The sequence below is a fragment of the Sceloporus undulatus genome, chromosome 4, assembly GCF_019175285.1.
Source record: "Sceloporus undulatus isolate JIND9_A2432 ecotype Alabama chromosome 4, SceUnd_v1.1, whole genome shotgun sequence".
NCBI classification, from domain to species: domain Eukaryota; kingdom Metazoa; phylum Chordata; class Lepidosauria; order Squamata; family Phrynosomatidae; genus Sceloporus; species Sceloporus undulatus.
In genome coordinates this window covers 96797270-96820114 of record NC_056525.1, presented here as the reverse complement: position 1 = coordinate 96820114, position 22845 = coordinate 96797270, and the positions used below count along the sequence as shown (strand labels likewise).

Here is a 22845-nt window from a genome sequence, read left to right as displayed (position 1 = left end):
AGCCAGACATTTTGGAAGCAGGCATCTCTGACAACTCTCCCCACCATTCTCTGCATTTCGCTAGATGAGCATAAAGAAGCCCTGCTAGTATCACATGTTACTATGCTAGTGTAGTCCCACAGTAGTAGTGCTGTAACTTTCAAAATACCGTGTGGTGTTGCCACATTTAATTCTTGCACTTATGACACAGAGGACTCAAACAGGCTGATAATGGTAACTGTCTTGGTCTGTATCCACACTGCATAAATAATCCAGTTTGTCACCACTAACTGCCATTGTGCATTGCTGTGGAATTCTGCAGCGCTGGAGAGTAGTGGTGATTTTGTGTTTACGCCTTGTCCTACTCCAGAGTATTAAGATATTTTTTCTTAATGTTACTCCTACTCATGCCACATGATTCATCAGGCTGCTTTTCAGAATTCTGATCATATGGTAATCACTATAATAACAGGAATAAGGAATAACAATAGCATTGACCCATGGCTCTTAAAGTGGTGCCAAACTGGATTATTTCTGCAGTGTAGATGCGCCCATAGCAAAGTATTTAGCGTATTTCTTCCCATGGCAGATTATGGTAGCACCATCTGATGGCTGGTTTCTGATGTCAATAGATGGTTACTATCAATAGATGGTAAAGGCGTTTGAAGCCAATAAATGGTAACGGTTCAGGCATCTGGGGATATATCGGGTCTATATAACCATTGACACACACATAATAGGCCAGTTTGCTGTAACTTTCAAGACTGGAATTACAGTGGTCCCTCCACTTTTGCAGTTTTGACACTTGTGAATTCAATTATTTGCGAGTGTCATGCCATGTGCGGGTGTATTCCCTCTCCTCCCTCCTAGGTTTTTCCCCTTGATGAAGGAGGAAGACCAGGAGGGAGGGAGCACTCAGGAAGGATGTGCATGTGCTGCTCGGACCCCTCCCGTTCCAGCTGGCTGGGAGGCAGGGAGCTGCACAAGTGGGCCACTTGGAACCCTCCCATGCTTCTGCCAGCTGGCCCCAGCTGAATGAGGCAGGGGGCACGCACACAGTTATTCACAGTTTTTCCACTTTCACAGGGTCTTCCACCCCTAACTCCAGCAAAAGTGGAGGGCCAACTATAGTTGAATGTTGACACATGCCAAAAATGGGAATAATTGTGTGACCAAATGTTGCAGCTCTGCAGATGTCCACAACACAAGCCATCAAAGCCAAGAGTAAGAAATCCTGTGAGTTAAAGTCCAGCAACATCTGGAGGGCTTGGCTTCCTTCATTTCTATCAGGATTGCATTATATATTCCGTACTTGTGTGTCTGAATCTAAGGTTGGCCTGTCTTATTAATCTCTTGATCTCTAGATTCTTCAGTGCAGTTTGACAGTTAATGGGCTAAAATTGATAATTAGGGGATTTGCATTCTGTAATAATGTTTATATATATATATATATATATATATATATATATATATATAGTATATAGTATATAGTATATAGTATATAGTATATAGTATATACTCATGTATAAGTCTAGAAATTTAGGCCAAAAAATTGACCCCCAAAAACCTAAATGGACTTATCCATGGGTCAGTGTAAGAACTATGTCTTAACACTTATTTAAAAGAAGGTGCCATCTCCTGATGAAAAACAACAGTATAATATGTGAAGCACTGACCCCCTCTACTCTCTCATCCATCCAATCTTAAGAGTAAGCACGCAGAGTTATGTCTGCTAGAATTTTATAAGTTCTTTGACATTATTTTCCTTTGCTAAATCCTTTAGCTCCTTTGTGACATCCCCCTAAATTGTACCCTTGACTTATCCGTGGGTCATAGCAAAATCCATAATTTTGGCCCCAAAACTTGCCCTCGACTTATACATGATGTCAACTTATAATCGAGTATATACGTTACAGTGTAACAAATTAAGGAAGTTGCTGTTTTTCTTTTCTTACAGATTGCAGCAAAAATTGGAAATGAATCAGGGACATCAGTGAATTCAAATGACTACAGTTATGGGGGACAAAAAAGACCTCTTGAAGATGGAGGTATGCTGTCAACATATAAGACGCTAACATATTCCATTCTGAATATTATAAATAGCGATTAGCATATGTTTAAAGTATGTTATAGATTGCCTATTCTTCGAGATTGTTTCTGATTAAAAGGTTTAATGATCCAACTTACACACAGGTTTGATCTTTAGATATGACTAATAAAGTTAGATGATAAGAGATTGCATCTACTTTTATAAATGCATAGCATAAAATTTACACTTAAAATCTGTGGTAAGGTAGGTAAAATTTGCATTGTTTAGAATGTGTCTTAATAAGTATGATATTGAAATATTTATTTTAAAGATTAGTTTCTGTCAATGCTCATTTCTTACAGTTTATTATTGTATTGTTGTATTGTGTGGGTGCAGCATTTTATAATAGGATGTATTTTGTCAAAAAGACAAACATTAGAAGACATTTTGGGAGGGAAATTACTTACGATTAACATGTTCAAACCCTAATAAAATAATGCTGTGATATTTTTTTTCTTTTAAAATATGTTACTGAAATGTGTAGCAGATGTTCTTGTTTCTTAAAGCTTGTGGGCTTAACCGGGTTTAATATATTTATCTTCTAAAAGCATTATGTAGTATTTTTTAAATCTTGAAGACAGTTTTCTGACCTTGGAGGCATATATAGGTTCTGAAGGATGATAGTTTTGTTTGCAGAAAATTTCTAAGGCTCTTGACAAGGAGTACTCGTGTACTTTATTTAAGTGCCTTTTTATTAACAGTGAGGCTTTTAATATTCAAAAATGAGCTAATGATGCTTCAAATGATGTATGTAATGTATTCTTTTTATTTTATGTGTAGATGGCTCTTGGACAAGTCCGAGCAGTACAACACACTGGGAGGGAATGCCCTCTCCTTTTAAAGGCAGGAATTTTTATTTATTACCTGTGTTTAGTATGTAAACGTGAAATGAACTAGTGGATCTTTTGAAATGGATGACACAGATATTTCTTGGAATACGTGTCTGAGTTTTGCTGCAGTTAATTATGGTGTTTCATCATCTATTCCTGAATATGGGGTGGGAAGGAAACATTTGAAGTCATTTTTATCAGATAGTAGTTACCTACGACTTTCACTCATACTAAACGGATTTCCATGGTAGTCATGGTAGTGGCTTTGAAGCTGCTGTTTTGAAGTCTTACACCATGAAAGTTTCGGTATTTAGCTAGGTAGTCTGTATGACAGTTCCCAGACTGAGATTGTATTGCTATGTGTTGGTTAAGTCTTAAATTTTGATTTTCTATTTAGTATTGTGGTTGTTGTCAAACATAATTGTAAAATGATGATTTCTCACAATAGTGGTCGTTTCAGTTTTTGTTACAGAAGCATCATTAGCTTTAGTGTCAAATTTCTAATTATATGATTAAATGTTTGTTTGCTACGCTGTAGTGACTGGATGTCCATAATAGTGCGTTTAAACCTGTGTGCCTTATTAAAACGTTTAACGTTTTATCTGATAAATGGAAGTGCTTTGTATTTTTCCCCAGATTATACTAACCAAGTGTTAAACATATAAGATTTTTCCTTGTTTAGATGACCTATTCCCTGAAATTTCAAAAACATGCTAAAGTGCGCTGGACAAGTTTGCATTTTGCACTTCTGGAACAGCCATTTATTTGCATTCCTTGTATCTGTTACCAAAAATATTTTTAAAAATCTTAATTTTGCAGATCAGCCAGAGCCTAAGAAGGTTGCGCCTCCAAATAATGATTGTAAGTATTTTTGTAATTCATTTGCTTTATGATCATCAGTATACGTTTCAAAAACCAGTGTGTGGTGCCCTACCCTGCAAATGTTGGTAATTTACCTTTATTTATTAGCATTTAGTACAGTTGCTGACCCACCCAAATATCTTAAAGGTACCAGATCCCACCTGATCTTGAAAGCCTAACAGAATAACTCTGGTTAGTATTTGGATAGGAGACAACCAACAAATACCAGGTGCTGTAGGCTATATTTTAGAGGAGTAAACTGGCAAAACTACCTTTGAGAATTCCTTGCCTAAGAAAATGCTATAAAATTCAAGGAATCGCCATAAGTCAACAGGCAACTAGCTGTGTATCACATTACTTTTGAAACTACTTTTGAGGGCGTTTGCCATGGACTTCCTCTGATGTTAATAATAGTAATAATTCTTACCTGCCTCTTCCCTATGCATCAAGGTGGGGAACAACAACAATTAACAGACAAACAACATCTCTTAAAAAGACATCTGCATTTCTTTTTCTAATGGAAACAAAAAGTTGCAGTTTAAAACAGCAACAAGATAAGATTTCTATCAAACGTTAAGTTTTACTGTGAGCAAAGAAATGTTCATTTAGAACAGGGATGAGCAAAGTGAAACCTGTAGGCTACATAGGGCCCCCAGGGATTGGTTTGGAATAAAACCTATATTCCCCCAATGCCCTCTAGAGGGGGGTATGGGACCATTTTCACCACGTGTGTTGGCCATTTTAGGCCTAAGAGAGATCTTCTAAGGCAGGTGATGAAGAGGAAACAACTCCTGCTACATCACCCAAAAGCATGGCAGCAGTGTCCTCCATACACTAGAGAGCATTAGGGGCAGAATCAATAAATTTAGGGAACTAATGCAGCTTCTTGGCTTCCCTCAGTTGCCCATCCCTGATTAGAACATATTAGAGGCGACCAAAGCAAATACCAAATCTAGCTAATATAATTTTGTATCAGTTAACAGTGTATTAGTTTTATTTTAGTTTATTTTTAAAATACATTCTGAGCCTTCATGCTCAAAATATCAAATTATTCTGGTAAACACTGTTGAAATTTATTAGCAAATCTCCCAACAGGCAGCTTTTTCATTGTGATCTCCCCCCCCCTCCTTTTAGTGTTAAATTCACTAAGCTGAAAGGTTCTGTGTTATTACTTGAGCGCATGGCAGAAGTGTGAGGCTGCAAGATAAAACTATAGTTGTCTTTTCTTATTCACAAACTTGGCATTTGCAAATTTGGTTATTCGTGAGGGGTCCGGAGAGAGCTTGTGCGGGCTCTTCTCCCTCCCCTCCATTGACTGGAACAAATGATCCAGGCATCGGAGGGAATAGGAGAGACCCGTGTGGGAGGAGACATGAAGAGACCCGCGCAAGCCCATCCCCCTCCCTTCCAATGCCTGGAACAGCTGATCCAGGCATCAGGAGGGGAATCAAGAGAGCTCTCCTCCCTGCCCAGCTCAGCTACCGTAGTTTCCATCATAGAAGATGACTGGGCGTATAAGACGACTCCCAACTCGCCTGCAGGCAGCACCCTGACCTACTATAGACCGAATTAAAGGGGTCTGGCACCCACACGCTCCATCTTGAGGGGGCCTTTATTTGCTAATTTTTCATATTTACAAGGGTTATTTGCCCCTAAGCCGCACAAATATAGCAGGACGACTGTATTAGATACCATTCTCACTAGGAAATTGTACTAGAAAATTTCATATACTGTAAATTAGATCAGATCTCTCCTAAAGGTAGAACTATAAAAGTCTGAAGCTGAAGGAGCAAATTATTACCCCCATGGAAACTAATTGGCTTTCTATCCCTGAAGATATCCATTTGGTCTTGGGGAAATTCTGTAATGTAAGAGAAAGTACTGTAAGATGAGACAGTTTTCTTATAGAGGTGCTATTTCATTGGCATCATACATACTGTCTTTGTGTTATTTGCCATTCTAACGTTCTGTTGGAAAAAGTATCTGTGATGTTATTATTTTTTTGCTTTAACAAGTATACTAACTGATGTCGACCACTTTTTCCTTTTGTTCATATTTGTATCTATTTTCCTTTTGTTTAATTAGTTGCATCCCATAGTTTTAATTGTGAGTGTGGTTGAGCAATGCAGTCTGACAATCATATATCCTGCATGAAGATGCATAATGCAGCCAGTAATTACTCTCTTCAGCTTGGAATTTCATCTTTTTCTCCCATCAGCTCAAGGCTCCGAAATTTTAAACATCCATGGATGGCAAACCACATTGACCCTTATGGCACGTGTGCACATGTCAGCGGCACCATATGCAGCTATTTAAAATCATAAAACTTGAAGTCCCACATTTTTTGGCATTCATGCGGTGGGGGTCTGGGATGGAACCCTCTGCAGATACTAAGGGCCAACGACATATAATTGTTCAGAAACACATTTCGAGTCATCCACAGCTGTTCAGTTTTCTCAAGTCTATCAAAATTAAAGTTTATCTTTGAAACAAAGTTAGGAAACTTTCTATTAATGCAGTCCTATGATTATCTTAGGTAGAAGAAATGTTGAGTTCAGTAGGGCTCTCACTGCTCATTAGATAAGTAGAGGATTGCATTTTAAATGACTGAGATGATAACTAGTTCTGTTGCAACACTTCAAGTGGTATAATGATTGGTGCTGCTAATACCATTGAGTTTGGTGGTCCAAATATCAGGCTTTTATTGCTAGCCTTTCAGTTGTGAGATATTTAATACACAGCTGGTAACCAATAAGTACTGTTGATAAACAAAAAAGAAGTTACTTGTATAAAATAATATATACAGTACTCAGCAGTAAGAAACACATATTTTAACAGTATTTTTATTATTTACTTTTAATCAATTAACACAGTACAGGCTGAGTATCCTTCATTTGGAAATCTGAAATGCTCCAAAATCCAAATTTTTTTCCATGGGTGGCTGAGTTAGCTTGCTTTCTGATGGTTCAATGTACACAAACTTTGTTTCGTGCACAAAATTATTTTTAAGAACTGTATAAAACGACCATCATGCCATGTGTATAAGGTATATATGAAGCATAAATGAATTTTATGTTTAGACTTGGGCCCCATCACCAGAATATCTCACTGTGTATATGTAAATTTCCAAAATCCCAAACACTTCTGGTCTCAAGCATTTTGGATAAGGGACATTCAAACTTTCCTGGAATGAAACATTAAAATTATGTTTAAATAACATAGGAGCGAAACAGACTGCCCCTTCAGAAGGCAGATTGGGGCTGCAGCAACTACAGTGGTACCCCGGGATACGAATGCGCCGCCTTACGAAATTTCCGGGTTACGAAAAAAATCAATTGAAAAAAACTGTTCCGGGTTACGAAGGTTATTTCGGGTTACGAAAGAAATTTTGGTGCTTTTCGGCGCTTTTTCGCACCAAATCGCGGCTTTTCCCCATTAGCACCTATGGGTTTTCGGCTTGCGAAAGCTTTTCGGGTTACGAACGCGGCGGCGGAACGAATTAAATTCGTAACCCGGGGTACCCCTGTACATATCACAGCCCCAATATGTCTTTTTGCCAGCCAAAAAAGAAGCAGCAAACAGCCATTCCTTTTACTGCCGGCAAAAAAACCGCTTTTCTTTTCTACCACGGTTGGAAGCCAGCTTTAAGGTACTCTGACGGCATGTGCCCCCAAGACATGTGGAAGCCAGCTTTTTATGCCGGTGTGTTTGACATCATAGTTTTCCATCTGAAAGACAGCAAAGAAAGAGCCTAAGGAGAGTTACTCCTCGTCCTTTGACAAGATCTTAGGACGATTTGTTGTGTGCCTTCAAGTCATTTCTGACTATTGGCGAACCTATCGCAGGGTTTTCTTGGCAAGATTTATTGAGAGGGAGATTGCCTTTGCCTTCTGAGGTTGAGAGAATGTGACTTGCCTAAGATCACCCAGTGAGTTTCCATTGCCAAGAATGGTTTTGAACCCTGGTCTCCAGAGTTATAGTCTAGCAGTCAAATCACTGCACCATACAGGCTCTGTTTTAAGGATCTTGTAGGTTTATATTTGTGACATTTTCCTCACAGACAGCCTAAGACCACTGTGGGGCTAAACAGACCACCCCAGAAGGGCAGATTGTGGCAGCCATGCGCCGCAGCAGCCACATGCTGCTGCCCCAATCTGCCCCGGAGCTGGCCCAAATAGGAGTGGAAAAGATCCACTCCTATTTGGGCCAGTAAAAAGGCGCCTTAGGCAGCCCTGATGCAGCCTCAGGCAGCCCTGATGCAGCCTCAGGCTTTCACACACACCAACGGCGTGCGGCATCTAAACGCCACATCTCCAGAACAACTTGAAGCTGGCCCTGTGTAATTGCCCAGCATGACTTACGGGCACCTTGGGGGTTTGTAGTGTCAACACCATGCCCCCAAGCCGCCCAGAAGCTGGCTTTCCCGGCTGGTCTCTTCTGGCCTTAAAACTCTTAGGGCAGAGGTGGTGAACACTTCCTTTAAGTACAATGGAGATTTGCAGAGTTGCTTCTGTTAGCATTATTGCCATTGAGAGAAGGACAAGAAGGTTCTGGAAAGTTACAGGATTAGCCTTTCCCTCTGCAAGTCTGAGCCCCTCAATGTCCCTTTCTGGGAAGTGAAGATATTTCATGCTAGTGGTTATCCACCTTGATTTAAAGTTTCAGTGACCAAATGTAGCATTTTAAACTGGTTTTGGAAACAAACTGGTAGCCTTCAGAAATAGTAAAGCATCTAAGCTGAGATACATTTCAAAAGCCAATAATACTCATTTCTATTAGCTCCATTTTAATATGTAATTTTTCATTTTAGCTTTTGGAAACCAGTTACCACCCATGCATCAACAACAGAGGTAGGATTTTCTTCTTACCTGCTTCTTGTAAAAACTAATAATTCCCTTTTGGCTTCTCTTGGCAATTTATGAACTGTTGCATGATTGCACAGTAATATTGTCAGATGTTATATAGATGTAAAGTTCTTAAATTGGTGCACTTTTCTGAAAGCAAGCATGTTATTTTTGGAGGAAAATAAAATTTTGCTTTGTTGGTAGCTGTGGTTCTCTTATTCTTCCCCACCAGAGCAGTCAGTGTTCTCTGTTAATTTGATGGATAATCTGAGCAAATCTTGTTGCTCTTGAGATGTACTTAAAATCGAGATGCAGGATGCAGAAAAAGCACTGTTGTCTTCTCCATTGCACGAATAACATCTCAGGCTGCTCAAGAAAACGTTGCTAGCTTTTTAAAATTTGGAGTGTGCCACTTTGAGCTTTGCTATAAGTGTTGCAGTCATGAAGTTAATTGATAAAATTTATTGTAATTCTACTCCATTTGACAAACAATGCTATATTACAGTGTATGCCCAACTAGTTGAAAGCTTTCTTCCCCAAATATATTCATACCTTATATTGGGACTTCTTTGTATATAAATTTAAAGCTAGAAAAGGCTATTCTAAATTTCTCTAAAAGTCATAATAATTACTTGTAGTAATTTCATTTCTTGTAGTAATTCATGCAAGGGTTTTGAATTTTGAAGGCCTTGTGATAAATATTTTAAGCATTTTTATTCTACCTTTTGGCATTGTAAATAATTGGCTACAGATAGATGTATTAGTAAACGTAAATATTCAAAGGCTTTCAATCTAACAAACCTTGCAGACACGAAAAGCATTAGATTTCAGCTTAATAGGAATTTCAGAATACAGTATAACTCAGAGATAGAAATACCTAGATTCCAAGCTAGGTACAAATGTTAGTTTTTGTCATTTTTTCAGATCTGTAATGACAGAGGAATACAAAGTTCCTGATGGAATGGTTGGATTCAGTAAGTATTAGAAATTTTATGGCAATACAATTTTAAAAACTGTTGTGTATTGTATTACTTCAATAACTAGATGTTTTTTGTTCATTTCTCAAGTAATTGGCAGAGGAGGAGAACAAATATCTCGTATACAACAAGAATCTGGATGCAAAATACAGATTGCGCCTGGTAATTACTTCCATTTGTATTAATTTCAAGTGTAGACTGCTAGCAATTATTATTTGAATGACTCTGTCAGTGCTCTTAAATAAGCATATGGAGTATAAGTTAATAACCAAGGGAAGGGGAGAGTCCAATATTGGATTATAGTTTTGATTAATTTTGTGTAGTTTTTAGTGTTTGTTTAAAAGAAGTGATTAAATCTTATTCTGTAACTGCAAATTGTTTTCTTCTTTTGTGATCACTAGTATTCATTACATTCTGTTTTCATTTTATAGATAGTGGTGGGCTGCCTGAAAGATCTTGCATGCTAACTGGAACTCCAGAGTCAGTACAGTAAGTGTTCACTTAGAAATTTAAAGAGTCTGACCAGAACACAGTTTGTGAGTGTATTTTGAAATGTTCTGTATCTCATGGAACATAACCATACACTGTAAGGATTGATTTGGACCTGGAATGAAGTATGTTCATTACTGCTCCAACAGATACTGTTTTATGATGGGACTTGTATAGAAACTGGATTGTTGTGATTTCAGTGGTCTCTATGGCCTGTTACAGACAGCCAAAATAAAGCTGCTTCGAGTCACAGTGGAGGTATGGTGTTTCAATGATGCATGCGTCCTAAGAGTCCAGAAGCCGCACCAAAGCCACACTCCAGACTGGAGCATGGCTTTGCTGTGGCTTCTGGACTTTTAGGACGCATGCATCATTGAAACACCATACCTCCACTGTGACTCGAAGCAGCTTTATTTTGGCTGTCTGTAACAGGCCTTTGTTTTTTTCATACTCAAGATGTGTAGATTACATTTCATTGCAGAGCATTTTTGCCTCATTACAGAGAAAGGCTGGAGTCCTCCCTGCTTTCTTTTTGCCAGTAGGCAAAGATGTTTTTATTCAATTAGGCTTCTAATATATAATCTTTGTCAGAGTGGGTTTTATGTACGGTGTGTGCTTTATTTGTGTTATTTGCCTTTTCTTTGTTTAATGTAATTTTATATTGTTTTAGCAAGCTGGTTTTAATTGTTTTTTGAAGAAATATTGTAATGTTTTCAACAGATTTTATCAGTTATAATCTCCCCTGATTCCCTTTCCAGGAGAAAGGCAGCATATAAATAAAATTAAAAAAAAATATAACTAAAAGAACTTACATAACTTAAGGGATGGAAATCCAGTGTGTGTTACCTAGTAAATTTTGCTTTAATTTCATCTCCACTGCACCTTGGGTTTGACATACTTTGGCGGTTTACAGACCGCCAAATAGTATGTATACAATACGTACTAGGGTTAGGAAAGGGCGGTGCTTCCGCACCCCCCTAACCCTAGTACGTATTGAATACGTACAAGATGGCGGCGCCCTGTTCATACGGGCGCTGCCATCTTTACGTACTGGACGCACAGCGTCCAGACGTGTCGCGCCGCTTGTGACGTAGCGAGCGCGCCCCTGGCGCCTCGCTACGTCTGGAGCTTCTTTTTCGGTCCGCGCGGGAGTCGGGCCGTCTGAAGGCTCCGGCTCCCCCGCGGACCTAGCGGCGGCGGTCTGTACCCCGCCTTTGTCAACTTGGGGTCATGTCTCATTTTGAGCGCCCATTTTCAAATGTTTTTTCTTTCTCTTCTAAAAGACGGCTATGGGCAGTGCAGTTGTCTTTTCTATTATTGTTTTAGTCTTTCACTACCAATCAAATTACTTTGTCCAGCACTACCTTTGAATACACAGTAGTATAACTTCAGTCATTAAAATTTGTATTCGTGCTATCCAGTGTGCCCTTGTTTTAAGCGGGGGATCCGTTCCAGTCACCCCTCCCACATAGAACAAAAAGTGCGTATGCTCGCCCCATTACAAGTAATGGGGCTTGTGCTTGCGGCGGCAGCACATGCGCACCATGGGCATGCACATCATTGTTTCATCTTGCACATAGCGCCGGAAGACACAGCACTGCTTTCAGCATATATTTAAAGCAGCATACAGTGGTACCCCGGGATACGACGCCTTAACGAAATTCCCGGGATACGAAAAAATCCTATAGGAAAAAACTGTTCCGGGTGACGTTTTGTTTTTTTTTTTTTTCGGCTTAGAAAAAAATTTTGGTGCTTTTCGGCACTTTTTCGCATGAAATCGCGGCTTTAGCGCTAGCGCCATGGCGTTTTCCGGGTTACGAAAAAATCAGGTTACGAACGCCGCGGCGGAACGAATTAATTTCGTAACCCGAGGCACACTGTACAGTATACTGTGCCCCCATATTGGCGTGGGTGCACTGTATTTCTCAGTCTGTGGCCAAAGTTTGTGGATCAATTGATGGCCAATAAAACTAGGAGGAGGGTGTTTTCTTCCTCCCTACTTTAGTAGCCTGTGTATCCCATGCAGGTGCAATGAATGATTGGGAACGCCTCCCGATCTACCTTTCTTGCAATGCAGGAAGTTGCACAGGGGAGAGGAAGGGAAGAAAGTTGAGGCATACTGTACAGTATTTTATTTAATAGAGAGTAGCATACTGCTAATTGAAAATATTGCTTCCACTTTTACTGTGCATGTACTCTATAATGTTTCACGAAGTTAATCAGTTATAAGTTGTTTGTAGTATTAAAGACATTTGAAAATTCTTCAAGAATTAAATTTCCATAAGTTATACTCATGGCAGAAATTGTTTGTTTGGTGGCTTATTATCACAACTTTCAAATGTGCGGGCTTGCCGTACGTGGACTTAAGCTCACGAGGACAGCAAGCCTGGGGGGACAAAATGGCACCCACGGGAGCATGCCACTATTGAAATCAACAGGACTTGAAGTCCTGCAGTTTGTCCTATACAGGGGGGGGGTGTCCAGAATGGATCCCCGCATATACAAAGGGCCCAGTGTATGACTGCAGGTATTTGAAGCTAGTTGAATTATGATATACAATTCTGAAACTCTGTTACTTTGTTCTCAAGCCCAGAAAACAACATGACTGTATCCCCCATTTTAAAATGACTCCTGACAGTACAAATCTGAAATTTCTCATCTAATTTACTTGATAATTTTCTAGTTACTAAATTCCTTGTTAGCTATTCCAGTTGTTATCTGTTGGCAGTGATGGGGTTTATTGTTGCTTTTGAGTCCTGTTAACTGTCATAAATTATTTTTTTTTCCAGGTCTGCAAAGAGGTTGCTTGATCAGATAGTTGAAAAAGGAAGACCTACACCAGGATTCCACCATGGTGATGGTCCAGGAAATGCAGTCCAAGAAATTATGATTCCAGCAAGCAAAGCAGGATTGGTTATTGGAAAGGGTGGAGAGACAATAAAGCAACTTCAGGTAAGCTGATGGTGTTCTATTTTTGGGTAAATACATGAAAATTCTAAATTTGCATGATCTGTACAGGTTACTTTTGTTAAATAGGAGCGAGCAGGCGTTAAGATGGTAATGATTCAAGATGGACCACAGAACACTGGAGCAGACAAACCTCTTAGAATCACAGGAGATCCTTACAAAGTTCAAGTAAGGAAAAAAATTGAAACCTGACACTTCTGTCTATCAGTGAAGTGATTTAAAGATTATCGTCTAAATTTTATTTATTTATTTATTTATTTCAGCAAGCCAAGGAAATGGTTTTAGACCTCATTCGTGATCAAGGTGGTTTTAGAGAGGTGCGCAATGAATATGGATCAAGAATAGGAGGCAATGAAGGACTAGATGTGAGTAAGAACTGTAATTTTTAGAGTTTTTGTTTTACAGAGCTTATTTTTGTCTATAAAAGTATATTAAAGAGACAAGAAAAATTATTTTGGTTTTCATAATACTATTAAGTTGTAAAGAAACTGATCATTATGAAACCATTTCTCAGCACCTTTGGCAGGATCTGTTTGATCCCATATCACACAATCAAGTTGACTTGACAGGATTTGGAAGAACTTTTAACTGTTCTGCTGTTTTCCTCAGACAGTTTTACTTAACCTATTATTTTCCCATGTGAGTTGCTGGTATGCAAAACACATCGTCTGTTCTGTGTAAAATTACACACTGAAACAATTAAGATTTGGTTTTACACATTCTGAAACATTTCTTTAAATATGTGTTGCTTCTTAAGGTTCCAATACCACGATTTGCTGTTGGGATTGTAATTGGAAGAAATGGGGAAATGATAAAGAAAATACAGAATGATGCTGGTGTGAGGATCCAGTTTAAACCAGGTGGGCTGCTTCTGAGTGCAAGGCTAAAAAATTTTATTTCTCCCTGTAATATTTAAGACAAACTTGTTAAAATATTCCATTCATCTTCCAGACGATGGGACAACTCCAGACAGAATAGCACAAATCACAGGTCCTCCAGACAGATGCCAGCATGCAGCAGAAATTATTACAGATCTTCTTCGAAGTGTTCAGGTTGGTTAATAGTTTCTAGGAACACTTTTGGTTGACTGTAAAATACTAGGTTTGATTTTCTGTAAAATCTCTTTTCAGAATTTGCAGGTATAATTTAATGTTAAATCGTATTTTCTTGCCAGTTCTAAAAGTGGTATTTAAAAGGTATCTTTGAAAACAGTGGAGAAGGGAAATGTGCTGATAATTGTGAACATTATTTAAATCAGTGTGTGGAAATTCTGTTTTAAGAATGTTAGCTGTATTACAAACAGTTTTACCAGTGCAGCTGTCCACACTTAACTATAAATATGCCTTTTGGCCTAGAAGAAGACTCCCATAAATTAGTACTGTGATGGGGATTATTGCTCTACATTTAAGATTGCAGAATTTGTAATCTATTAATTCCCCTCAGGAACACAATTATTACATTTCATAGTAATGAAAATATATTGATGATGTCTTCAAGCATTCTGGAAGCTTCCAAAAATAAAACTGCTGATTACATGGTAAAGCTCGCATACTACAGAAAATCTTAAAACACACTGCTACTCCATGTCATCTTGTTTTTTAGGGAAAGAAAAGCTCTCAAAAGTGCATGCGTGTATCTTAACTTTATCTAAGGAATAAACTGATGGTGGGAATTTAAACCTTTACTCTTCCATCAGACACTTTTAAACCAGTTTATTTATGGTATCAGAAAAAGTAAAACAAATGTTCTCTTCTGCAAAGATACAATCAGCATACAATCATTGAGAGAGTATTGTTTAACACAACTAAGTCAGTTTTTGAGGTACAGTCTTGCACCAAAATAATTGACTTTTTTCACAAATTTTCAGTATTCTTAATTGTTACTTTTCCATATTAATCCAGGCTGGTAATCCTGGTGGTCCAGGGCCTGGAGGTCGTGGAAGAGGTAGAGGTCAGGGCAACTGGAATATGGGACCACCTGGTGGACTGCAAGAATTCAATTTCATTGTGCCCACGGGAAAGACTGGGTTAATTATTGGGAAAGGTAAGACACTTCTTTAATGAGGTGGCCAAAGTTGGCTGGTTTAAACCCCATACTTCTTTTAAAAAAATACCTCCCTTTTAAAAAAAATTAATTCATTTTGAAAAAAAGTTTTACTATTAGGTACAGTGGTACCTCGGGATACAAAATACCCAGGTTACGAAATTTTCGGGATACGAAAAAATCCCATAGGGAATCATTGTTCCGGGTTACGAATGTTTTTTCGGGTTACGAAAAAACTTTTGGTGCTTTTTTCGGCTTTTTCGCATGGAATCGCGGCTTTTCCCCATTAGCGCCTATGGCAATTCGGCTTACGAAGGCTTTTCGGGTTACGAAAGCGGCCGCGGAACAAATTAATTTCGTAACCCGAGGCACCACTGTATATATAGTCTACTTAAATTAAAATTTAATAGGAATAATAAGCAGTAAAAATTGTGTTTTATTCAAATATGTAAATGACAGTTTCCCATCCTGGGTGCCTGCACCCCACAGAGTGCAAGATGGAATTTCAGGAGGTGCAACAAAGTGTTTTTTGTCCTTGAGTGATGAATCACGAGTCATCTCTCAGCCAGCTCTCAGTGTACCTTGAGAAGTGGTAGTAGGTGCATGTGTTGAATGGATAATAGTCTCACTGTTTATTTACAGTAATCAGAAGGAGAGAACATTACAGTTACAGTTGGCCCTCCGTTTTTGCGGGGGATCCGTTCCAGACCCACCCACCCCTGCAAAAATGGAGGCTCGCGCATATTCAAGCCTTATTATTATTATTTATTTATATCCCGCTCTTCAGTCAAAAGGCTATCAGAGCAGCTTACAAATTGTTAATTAGACATTTCCCTGCCCTCAGGCTTACAATCTTAAAGAGACAAGACACAAAAGGAGAAGGGAATGGCAGTGGGGAAGGGAAAAGGTCCAGCAGATCTTCTCTCCCTGTGATGCCTGAACCACGGCAGATGAACTGGAGGGAGGGCCCTTCTTCTTACTCTGATTAGGCCTGATGAAACTGGCCTGCCCTTCTCCCTCTGGATGGTGGATGGAGAGAGGGCCTTCTTCAAGGCAAGACCTGATGGAGCTGGCATGCCTTTCTCTCCCTGTGGATGGTGGAGGGAAGGGAGGGCCTTCTTCTTTCAAGCAAGGCCTGATGGAGCTGGCTTGCCTATAGGCTTGAATGGGGGGTGCCCTGAGGCGCGGGTGCCATTGAAAATAGTGAAAGATGCCCCTCCGTGGATATTCCAGGTCGTGGATCTGAGATCCGCAAGTTAGGAGCGACTGTAATTACAATTTATTCTCAATAAATTAGAACCTAATTGCTCAATTATGCACTGAGTTAAAGTTTATTTTTTAAGTTCAGTTTGTTCACTCACATTATTGTATGTGGCTCAATTTGAAATTCAAAAATTAGAAATTAGACCTCTTCATCTTCAAATGTGATGTTAGTTTTGTAGAGGGTGCGAAGATTAACCAAAAATTTCCTTAGGATGTAGAAAACGTTGGTGACCACTGATGTAAATCATATTAAATAGCAATAGCAAGTACATTACTATATTGCTTATCAGTGTACTTAAGCACCCCCTAAGTGGTTTACAATGTGTAAGCGAATTGCCCCCAACAAGCTGGATAATCATTTTAGCGACCTTGAAAGGATACCAGGCTGAGTCATCCCTGGGCCCCTGGCTGGCATTGAACTCACAACCTTGCTGTTTGTGAGTGAGTGGCTGCAGTACAGGCATTTAATCATTGCACCATCAGGGCTCCTTAATAAGTTTGGACTATTCATGTTAACATTAAAACATGGTTGATCTGCTTTCTAATACATAAAATAATGTTTCATAATATTTATATAATAAGCAGGACTCAAATGTTTCCATTAAAACATGAATGCAAAAAAAACTGTCTTCTGTCTCAGCTGTGGAGAATGTGTTGTTGAACTGCTATTCTCTTAGTTCTAAGTACTTGATGTTCTCTTAGTTGTAAGTACCCATCACTATTCACCAGCCTGATAACCCACACCCCAATTCTTCACACTGTCATACTAGCCCATCAATTCTTTCTCAAACAAGGGCATGTCCCTGTGTAAATAGACAATATAAGCTCCAAGGCTGATAGAGGAATTTGGTCCAGGTCTTTTACATGGTTGTTAGCAACTTAAAAATGTAGTAACTAATAATTGGCTCTCCCTCCACCATTTCAGTCCAAAATAGGCCCCACGTCACTTGGTTTCCACTTGTATCTCAAAAGGGGGAATCTGCAAGATCAGCCACACTTTATGCAAGTATGTATTTTAGTCAGATTTGTTGAGTGGCCAAATTATCTTCAGGAAACACCTTCAGAAAACATTAGATTAATTCTCTTACCTCTATCTACTATAAAGAGGATGCTCCAGCACATCTCCACCCACCCACCCCTCTTGGTGCAGCCACCTTACCTGCAAGTGAACCTGTTCAGCAGTAGTAAATTCTACTGCTGGATGCTTTACTGTTCCAAAAGGAAGGCAGAAGATTGATATTCAATGTGAAAGTTCATCAGCTAATGGGAAAATCTAACCCCACATCCTGTAAACCAGTACTTCTCTACTTTTGCTTATCCATATTTTTTTAATTAAAAAAAAAATACAGTTCCTAGAATTCCTGTTCACTGGTCATGGTGGCTGGGGCTTCTGGGAGCTGAAGTCAAAAATGTCTGGAGGACCAAATGCTATAGACATATTGGCTATTTTCAAGCACATTTATGTGCCACATCTCACACATTTCTCTCTGAATTTTATCAAAATGTATACTGTTAGTATTCTAAGAAATTGCATGGTTCTTCCATTTCCTAACAGGAAGCTAAATGGGAGTTTTGAATACTAATATTCCCTCCTATTCCTCATAATCATAAAAATGAAAGATGTCACCAATGTTGAGTAATATGTGGCATGTTTGATATGGCATATCAGGTAATAATTTTTCTTTTGAGAGCAAGAGGATTTGTGGCCTTTTCTTGTCAGAACCAATTAAACTTGATAAAATGAAGAGGGTGGCACAAAGGTTGAAATGCAGTACAGTTTACTGTATTTGACTAAGGTTGGTTCCAGTTGTTCTAAGCTGGGGACTACGGTTTGTTTAAGTTGTTAGGTAGAACTTGGTATGTGTTTATTTTATTTCAGGTGGTGAAACTATCAAGAGCATTAGTCAGCAATCTGGTGCTAGAATAGAACTTCAGAGAAATCCTCCACCGAATGCCGACCCTAACATGAAACTGTTTACTATCCGGGGGACACCTCAACAGATTGATTATGCTCGTCAGCTCATAGAAGAAAAGATTGGAGTAAGTATTCTGGAAAATCAGCTGTATTCATATATTATACTTGATGGGTTGAAAGCTGTAGTTGTACAGATTAGATGAGGAGAATTAAACTGTAATGGTTCATTGTCTTACTGTCAGTCATTGATTTCTTTGCATTTGGGTAGTGTAATACGTTTGCTATGGGCATGCTTGCCCTTCTGTGTGATAGGGCACTTTGCACAGCATCATTTGCCCTGATAATTTGCTGCTTGTCCTGGGAACTACAAGTGCAAGGGTGGTCTATGAACTGTGTCGGTTCAGCATATTCATTCAGTTAAAGACCTCTTGGTGCCTAGATGGCATGAAGACTACAGAAAATCTAGTGGTGAGCATTATGGAAAAGTCAACTGCAGAATTTTTTATGTAGAAACAACAACCACCCAATTTTGTATGAACAGACCTCACCTGGTGGCATGGAATTTCCCCCATATTTGCTCTAGAGGATACCCCAGCCCTCCAGAGCAGATTTGGAGGGGTATGAAGAGTGTTGTAGAAGGAAAAGGGAATCCATTCTTCCAGCAGTAGTCATTGTGGTAGCAAACTGGAGTTACTTCCCTGAAGGGAAACGTTTGGAGAATATAACATGGCTGAATATGTGAACAAACTGCTTCTTCCAGCTGATAGGAAGACGCCAAGGGGACTACAGGAGGTAACTTACATTTTACCTGTTCACCTTTTCTGACAGGGTCCAGTGAATCCATTGGGTCCACCTGTGCCACACGGACCTCATGGTGTTGTTCCTGGGCCACATGGGCCTCCTGGGCCGCCGCCTGGGGCTCCAATGGGACCTTACAATCCTGCTCCTTACACGCCTGGCCCTCCTGGTCCTGCACCTCAGTAAGTAGCTTACTGTTGAAAATACATTTGCAGAAGTTACTTGCCTGGGGAAGAAAAGATAGTAGCTTGCTTTGCTGTTTGTTGTTGTAATGTGCCTTCAAGTCATTTCCAACTTATGGCGACCCTTCTTGGCAAGTTTTTTCAGAGAGGGTCATATATGCATGAAACTGAAAATCACTTCTATGGAAGGGAAATTCACTAGTCCAAAATTTAAAAAAACTAATCCCACAATTCAGGTTTCTGAGATTACATTAATAAATTTTAAAAGGCCAGTGGAAAAATGTTTGGACCTTAACTGTTCCTCAACAGATTCTTTTCTTTCATTCTGTAATTTCACTCTGGGGCAACTAGAATTTAAGCCAGAATTAATTTTAACTGCCAAAACTAAGTTCAAGAATTTGGGAAGTAATGGGTGCTTTCTGAGGATTAAAGTTATTATTATTTTTTTCATTGACCAGTCAGTAACCATACATGGGCTTGTATAACCCACAGGTATGAGCCATACAAAAGCAGTTTTCAGGCAATTTTAAAAATGCATTTGGTATAGAAACAAGTTGTTTAAACTTCATTTTGTGATAGCTTCTCAGAACAAGGAAGATGTAGATAATGCTTCCTAGCAAAGACCACACTTAGATATGCATTGATGTTTCCTTTATCTGCATGCCCGTTGCATTAATTCTACTGAGTTGATGGACTGAATTGTAAGAGGAGCATTACATGGAGCAAATCTGGATCATTTTAGTGAGTTTTACTTAATGGAGAATGTACTACAGGTTCTCAAATGGTGTTGTAGGCCACTGCTGTGCAGAATGTCACAACCTTAAATAGGTTGTGCTGGAATCATCTCTATCTGCCAGTTACAGTGCATCTCATGTATAAAAAACATAATTTCCACTTCTGCTTAGTACTGCTCTAATTGTGTGTCATACTTTCATTTTAGTGGGCCTCCAGCACCATATGCACCACAAGGATGGGGTAATGCGTACCCACACTGGCAGCCACCCAATCCTCCAGACCCTGGTAAGATGAAATAGCCTATTCATGTATATGTGTTTGCAGAAAAACATGCTTGAGTACTCGGTTGGCATTCCCTAAGCAGCTAAAATATTTATTCACCCCTGTCCATATGTTTTTATGTATAGTCTCTGTTGCAGACTATACATGTATGATGGTGGAGTTAATTTCTGTGGCAGAAAACAACAGTGGGTGTTTTTATTACTGCATTTGGCCCAACTAATATGCAAACTCATGGTTTTAGAAGTCAGAAAGCCTCCCAGCTGTTTTGGATCACAATTCCCATCTGTTCCAGACATGATTAAGGGTCACATAGGAGTTACGGTTCAAAACATCTGAAGGGCATCAGGTTGCCCACTACTGCCACAAAAAATGTATATTTGCCAAATATGTTAGTATCATTGTCATATATGGGCAGTATTCTTGTCTGGGTCAGCTTTTGTGTGTTTAATCACTATCTGTGTAGAAAACCGATGAAGAAACCACAGTAGAATTAAAATGATAAGAGTAAAGCCATATTAAACAAGGGGATAGTTAGTGACATTGACCAAATTATACATTGAACTAAAAATAACTTTTATTTCCTAGGTAAGCCAACAGATCCTAATTCGGCAGCATGGGCAGCCTATTATGCTCACTATTATCAGCAGCAAGCACAACCGCCGCCTGCAGCTCCACCTAGTGCTCCACCAGCCACTCAGACCAATGGACAAGGTAGTAAATAGTTGTAATTGATCTCCTATGTTATTTTCTTTGCTGTTATGTACCCTTCGTAAGAAAGTAGATTTCACTAAAACATTATTTACCTAATACAAGTTTCTCTCCAAACATAAAATTTCATATATATTGATTTGACTTCTATTGTAAGTCGCCCAAACTGGGCAGAAATTTACCAGATTTTCTACAGTTCCCTTCCAACAGCCCATGCTTCATCTTGTATTATTAAGGGGAACACCACCAGACAATCAGAGAAAATATTTGGGGTGGGGGAGTACAAGGGGCTTCCAGAGCTATGCACTTAGTAAATATACCTTCTGTTAAGTTCTTTAATATGCAAGCCATTATCTTGGCAAAAATACACAGTTCTGCCCTGTGCCCTATAAATTCTGACTAAAATTGTGACAATCACTGCTTTGATGGCTACGTACTAAAGGGATTTTGTGCAAGAACAAGTGAAATGTTTTGATGGTTAGATAGACCACTAGACATGGTATGTTGATCCAAAAGACCCCAGGGCCACTTGCAGCCTCCCCCCAGCCCATGTTTGTGCCCACTCCCAAACCACTGCAAAAAATCCTACAGGCTGAGTCTCCCTTATCAGAAATGCTTGGGATCTGAAGTGTTTGGGATTTTGGATATTTTTGGTTTTGGAATATTTGTCAGTTGCTTGCTTCTGCCTTGCGAATGAACGACCAAAGCAGCAAGTGAAAGGACCCCATAAGCAGTCTTTGCAGCCTATTCACTGATGGGCCAGCCAGAAATTCAAGTTGCTTTCCAGCCGTATCTTTTGGCAGCCTTCAAATATGCCATCATTTTATTTTATTTAAAGGACCAGATTTTGGAATATATGCTACTGCCTTGCAAATGAAAAACCAGTAATGCTGCTGCCACCATGAAGGCAGAGTGGCTGGAGGGCTCAGAGCTTTCCTGTACCCTTTTTTTTAAAGGCTCACTCTTCATGCATTTTTTTAAAAGCAGGTTTTGAAATCTCATCTCTCTCTGCAGCCTGAAAATAATGCATTATTTTTTTAAATATAAGGGACTTGATTTTTATATAAGTAATTTTTATATAATGGACTTGTTTAATGTACAGGAGACCTCAAGCCACCCTCTTTGCCTTCAAAATGGTGGCAATCCTGGTCATTGATTCACATCCATCTCCAGCCTTGCATCCCTCTCCTACTTTGCAAATGTATATACTACAATACTTGTGCTGTAGCTTCAGAGGTTTCATATTTTGGAGCATTTCGAGTAAGGGAGACTCAGCCTTTAAAACTGAGAAGTGGGCTGGATGGCAGGGGGATTGACCTACAGTTGTCCATTCCTACTTTACCAGAAGGGTAGTTTACTTAATTCCTATTACCATGGCAGAATATCCTTTCTTTCTTAACAAATAAGAAGCAGTCCCTGGCACTTACAAGCTCTTCCTTACAAACCTAGGATTTTTATGTTGTCTTATGTGAGAAGGGAACATTAAGGAATGTGAGGCAGTCTTAAGAGTTGCCATGCATATACTGGGTCAGACACTGTTATAGCAATTAAACTTGAATCTGTGTTTGCAAGTTATTCAGAATTCTAGGTTGAAAGTGTGGGAAAATGAGTACTGACTTTGGCCTTAATTTGATGCGCAAGTCGCATTTTGGCATCTCGATGAAATACATTTTCCTTGAAATAATTTTGATTATTTAATTATTATATAAATATTTTCAGTTATTTATTTCTGTTTCGATTTTTTCTGTCTTCTATTAAATATTTTGTAGTTCACTTTCTAGAAATTTAAACTTCTTTCCAGCTGTTGCATGGAATATGTATAAAATTCAAATACATAACTGAATTGGTGCGTGTATGCATACATCCAAAACCATTTTTTTTCT

At 39.1% G+C, this 22845-nt stretch overlaps 1 protein-coding gene across 8 annotated transcripts in view; it reads left to right on the top strand.

The window, feature by feature from the left end:
• The window catches only part of FUBP1 (far upstream element binding protein 1), a 36430-nt gene that overhangs the window by 3823 nt on the left and 9762 nt on the right, over positions 1-22845 (top strand). For 6 of the 8 annotated variants that reach the window (XR_006103778.1, XR_006103777.1, XM_042465975.1 and 3 more), the window contains exons 2-18: positions 1937-2027; positions 2849-2911; positions 3718-3759; positions 8570-8609; positions 9528-9577; positions 9671-9742; positions 10012-10069; positions 12859-13021; positions 13106-13204; positions 13300-13401; positions 13794-13896; positions 13988-14088; positions 14938-15079; positions 18222-18382; positions 19086-19237; positions 20178-20257; positions 20840-20965. Coding sequence is in view for 6 of the 8 variants with exons in the window: in XM_042465975.1 (XP_042321909.1) it covers positions 1937-2027; positions 2849-2911; positions 3718-3759; positions 8570-8609; positions 9528-9577; positions 9671-9742; positions 10012-10069; positions 12859-13021; positions 13106-13204; positions 13300-13401; positions 13794-13896; positions 13988-14088; positions 14938-15079; positions 18222-18382; positions 19086-19237; positions 20178-20257; positions 20840-20965 (1645 nt within the window). In the remaining 2 variants the exon portion in view is untranslated. The remainder of the gene's footprint in view (positions 1-1936; positions 2028-2848; positions 2912-3717; positions 3760-8569; positions 8610-9527; positions 9578-9670; positions 9743-10011; positions 10070-12858; positions 13022-13105; positions 13205-13299; positions 13402-13793; positions 13897-13987; positions 14089-14937; positions 15080-18221; positions 18383-19085; positions 19238-20177; positions 20258-20839; positions 20966-22845) is intronic. The other 2 variants (XM_042465979.1, XM_042465981.1) reach the window with 1 other exon arrangement.